At 30.9% G+C, this 4,338-nt stretch overlaps 1 protein-coding gene across 2 annotated transcripts in view; it reads right to left on the reverse strand.

The window, feature by feature from the left end:
• The window catches only part of LOC112091224, an 844-nt gene extending 638 nt beyond the window's left edge, over positions 1 to 206 (reverse strand). Inside the window, exon 1 of one of the 2 annotated variants that reach the window (XM_024164285.1) lies at positions 8 to 206. In XM_024164285.1, coding sequence (XP_024020053.1) covers positions 8 to 54 — 47 coding nt within the window. In that variant the 5' untranslated portion in view covers positions 55 to 206. The other variant, XM_024164286.1, reaches the window with a different exon arrangement.
• Positions 207 to 4,338: the final 4,132 nt, after the last annotated feature.

Consider the following 4,338-nt stretch of genomic DNA (forward strand, 5'->3'; position numbering starts at 1 on the left):
CTTCCGATCCTCCTCGGGATCTCCGAAGAATACTTTCTCACCATCATCTTTCATGGCTTAACTAACAGAAATCCAAAGAACAAGGATCAAGCAGTAGAACTAGATTATTATTTTGTGTTAAAATATTGTTTGGCTTCTGGGCATTTCTAAAGGAGAAGAACAGAGGAGAAAGAAACGCGTTGAGGTAGAAAATCAAAATAGAAATAGAATAGTCCAAATTGACAATTGACGTACGGCTCTCATGCCCTCCTTTAAATACAAATCCAAGTTAGAGTAAATTACGAAATTCTCCCATTAATTTTTTTTTTTCATAAATAGCTTTTCATTCTTTAAAATTATAATTTGATACCACTTTTTTTTTTTGGCAAAATTTTCCTTTGTAAGTGGTGAGATTGGAAAAGTATATCCAAGTGTAAGATTTTCTCTTTTTAAAATAGAGGAGTCAATATGTGCATTAAAAAAAAGCTATCATTAATTTATTTTATTTGCATAGGGTTACAAATGATTGGGTTTCGATTATCAAATAAATAAAAGATGCTAGCAATATGGCATGGAAATGGTGAGTGTCACTTTATGCTTGTTTAGCTATTCCAATACGGAAAAATTTATCTCAACTAACGACATTGGTGTCTTATTTTGCAGTAAAATGGACATTTCAGGCCTCAAAACTGACGAAACTATTGACAAGGATGACTTTGCAAAGATCATTATAAGACAAAGTGCCAAACTGTAATTTTTGCAAATTAAACTCATTAATAAAAGAATATTTTTAAAACTAAGGGATAAAAATTAAACTAATGTATTTAAAGGTAAATTTTTCGTTTTTTCCTTTGAGAAAAAGAAAAGTCAATGCGAGAGAAGACTACCGAGTCCAGAACCGCCAATGGGCAAATGTCCATCACGCCGACTGGGGAAGTGGGCCCAAGGTCTGACAAACTCCTAACGTGGGCCATGGGCAATAAAGTAAAATTGTCCAGGGCAATGAGGCAAGATGAATGACGTCATCAAATGACGTTGCGCTTTGAAGGAATGTAGATGTGCTGACAGTGAAAGCTGGCGTAAACGTGTTGGTTATTGTTTTGGAGTTTGGTTTAGCCCATGACGGGACGGACATGACGTACACAGGGTGACGTCATATTGCCTCTGATTCGGCCTCATCTTGACTTCTCTTACTCAATGTTAAAGACTTTTTTTATTTTGTTGTCGTTTACACGAATGATCAATCAATTATTACCAACTCCCATAAACTTAGCTAACTAAACTAGGTTCCCTTCTTTTCACGAATCTTGCCTAAATTTGTGCTCCGTTTGTCTTAGAATTTTAATTTAGTTTAGAATTTTAATTCTTAATTTGTTATAATATTTTTATCTCATAAAAAATTTAAATTTTAAAAATTAGAATTATGACCTATAATTTTAAACCTATAAATTAAACGTCACATTAATTCTCTCTGTGTATTTCGTTGCCCCCATTTCTCACTTCCATTTTTTTTTTCATTTTGAACTTTTTTAATTTTTTTCTTTCCATATATTTTTTTACTACATCTTTCAACTATTAATTTTTATATATTTTCAATATATGTCCTTTACATACTTTTTTATGATTATTTAAAATATTAAAATTTTCTAACTAATTATCATGCTAAATTAATTTATTCTCAAATATATATCTACATAAATATCTTGTTATCTCTAATCTTTATAAATTTCAGTTTAGCAGTGAAGCATTTCACACAAGTTTTTTTTTTTTTATCTTTTTTCTCTATCCTTGGCTTTAAATCTTTTTTTTTCTTCACTTTTATCTTTATTTTTTTTATCTTTTCTTTTTTCTCAATTTTTTTTCTTGACCAGTTGTGTAATTATTATTTTAAATGAGTCAAGCGCGAAAAGCGCACGTTTTTTACTAATACTTTCTTTGAACAGAAAAAGTCTTTCTGCGGTAGGCTTTTATATTGAGAACGCATGTTTCTAATTGTTGAATATGTTCAAAATCACATCATAATTAAAAAAGTATACAATTTCACAAACAGATTTGATAGTTGAAAAAAAAAATCTACCAATAATTCATTTTTCTATATCTTACTGTAAAATAGTACCCAAAAATACTCTAATAAATTTTTTACTTTTTTTATTCTTTAGTCACCAATGTATATAGTTGGGGATAACAAACACTGGTCGCTCAAAAATCAAAATTTTTTGAACTTGTCTAAATTATACTTTCAGCAACCTTAGCTAAAGTAGATTCTCTCTGGAAATAGTTTTAATTAATTAACTTCTAATACGGGTCTTCCCATATTCTTATTATTTCAAATATCTATCAATTAGATTTTCTTTATTTGTGTTTGCTTGTGCACTCAACAACTTGTGCTATTCAACAGCAAATTATTCGAATTCCCGTCAGAAGCTTCAAAACATAAATTGTGGATCACGTAAAATGATTAGAAAGCATTCGTACTAAAAGGAAGGAAAGAGAAAAGTAAATAAACAGTAAATTAATCATGAATGTCTGCTAGCCAAGTTTTCTTATAATGAATAATGATGTTCTATTATATTAGAAGATATTTCTATATCTTTGTTCCAGCTAGTTTTTTTTTTTTTTTTTAATCTTCTAATGTTACAAACTGGTGTTCTTTTTGAAGGAGTCATTATTATTACTAAGAAATAGAGAAATTCTGAAAAATGCATAAAGAAAAACCATGTCTTCGAATAAGTTATACATACATCAGAGGATAAAAAAAAAACATTTGTACGACATAAATGAATTAATTATAATCAACAAAACGTAGAAACTAAACTAATATATATAATCAAATATTAAACATAAACCCGAAAACATAAAAAAATTTGTGGCATACGGACATGGAACCTAATTTCTCAGATATTCATAGAGCATATTATGAGCTATTTTCCGTCAGCGCGTGGGCTTATGCAGTAAGAAAGGTCCGTGATCTATTCCTTCGGAGCGGCCCAGTACTTATCCATGGCCCACCATTCGCCCAAACTCGCGGAGGAAATTTCGTCGAACACCCCCTCGCCTGCCTGCCTAAACCACACTTTGTTGATATGTTGTTCCTCTATGGAACCTTTTATTTAACTTTATCGACAATTCCCTTGTAAATTAAAATAAAAATACATTCAGCGTACTGTTAAATTTTATCTTTTTTTTCGGTTGTTACATTATCTCACCTCGAGAATGTTGTTTCTCACGTTGACCAACAAATAACAAATATAATATGTATTTATTTATTTTCTCCTCTTCTTTTTCTTTTCATTTTAAGTTCTTAGGTTTCTAAAGTTAAAAACTCTCAGAAAATGTCACATCTAACTTTTCTGCTACAGTTAAAAGCTCTCAAAAAATGTCATATCTCAACTCAAATTAAAAACTTGATCCGCGAAGCGGATAAGGCCTTAGTAATATCGATACCAATCAACCATAATAATTAATTAATTATCGAACAAAAATTAGTTGACCCTTCGACACTATCCCAACAAGAAAAATGTATAATTTATCTAAAGAGTGAAGTGTTAAGTGTGTGTATATATATATATACCTGTACATTAAGAAAGGAAAAGAAGCCCGTTTATTTAACCATAGGCCGAATCTGTAGGTAATACATAGACATCAGAAGACAGAAACCAAGAAAATAAGAAGCAGCAGCCAACTGGCTAAGCCACCAGTCGATCGGTAGGTAAGATTGAACTAAATAATTCTCAAAAGTAATTTAAGTTGTTAGAGGTCACAATATAGGCTTGCATAATTTACTTATACATATAACCTTTTTTTTTCTTAAAACTCCTGTTTAGTTCGCTAATTTAAATTTAGTTGATTTGAAAATTCAAACTATATGGTTTAATATAATTCTTAACAAGCAATCATGTCTAGCCCAGTCGCTACATGTGTTAGCCCTTCAGCGAGAGCGCAGTCTCCACCCGATCCTTATAGGTTGCCATCACACTGTGAGTCTGATATGTTAAAACATAATTATAAATTTGTTAAATTAATTACATCAGTATTATATGATCACTAAATATATTTCATTCTACAGCACCCGATGCTGCACCTCGACGACGTCATGGAGGTCGAGGGAAGGCTAAGGGTCACTGATAAATGCACGAATTTGCACTTTTAATGTTCATAATTGTCAAACTATTTTATCAATTTTGTGATTTTAATTTCAAATATTCCTAAATTTAGAGGATTTAATTTTAATTGGATTTATTTTATTTTTCAGGTTTTTGAAGAAAACAATTGGATTTGGGCTAGTTTACCAAGCAAAACCCAAAAGTTGAGCCCAAGAAAAGCCCAATTCAGCCAAAAGCCCATCAGCCCATCGTCCAG

Source organism: Morus notabilis, unplaced genomic scaffold, assembly GCF_000414095.1.
Source record: "Morus notabilis unplaced genomic scaffold, ASM41409v2 Scaffold227, whole genome shotgun sequence".
NCBI classification, from domain to species: domain Eukaryota; kingdom Viridiplantae; phylum Streptophyta; class Magnoliopsida; order Rosales; family Moraceae; genus Morus; species Morus notabilis.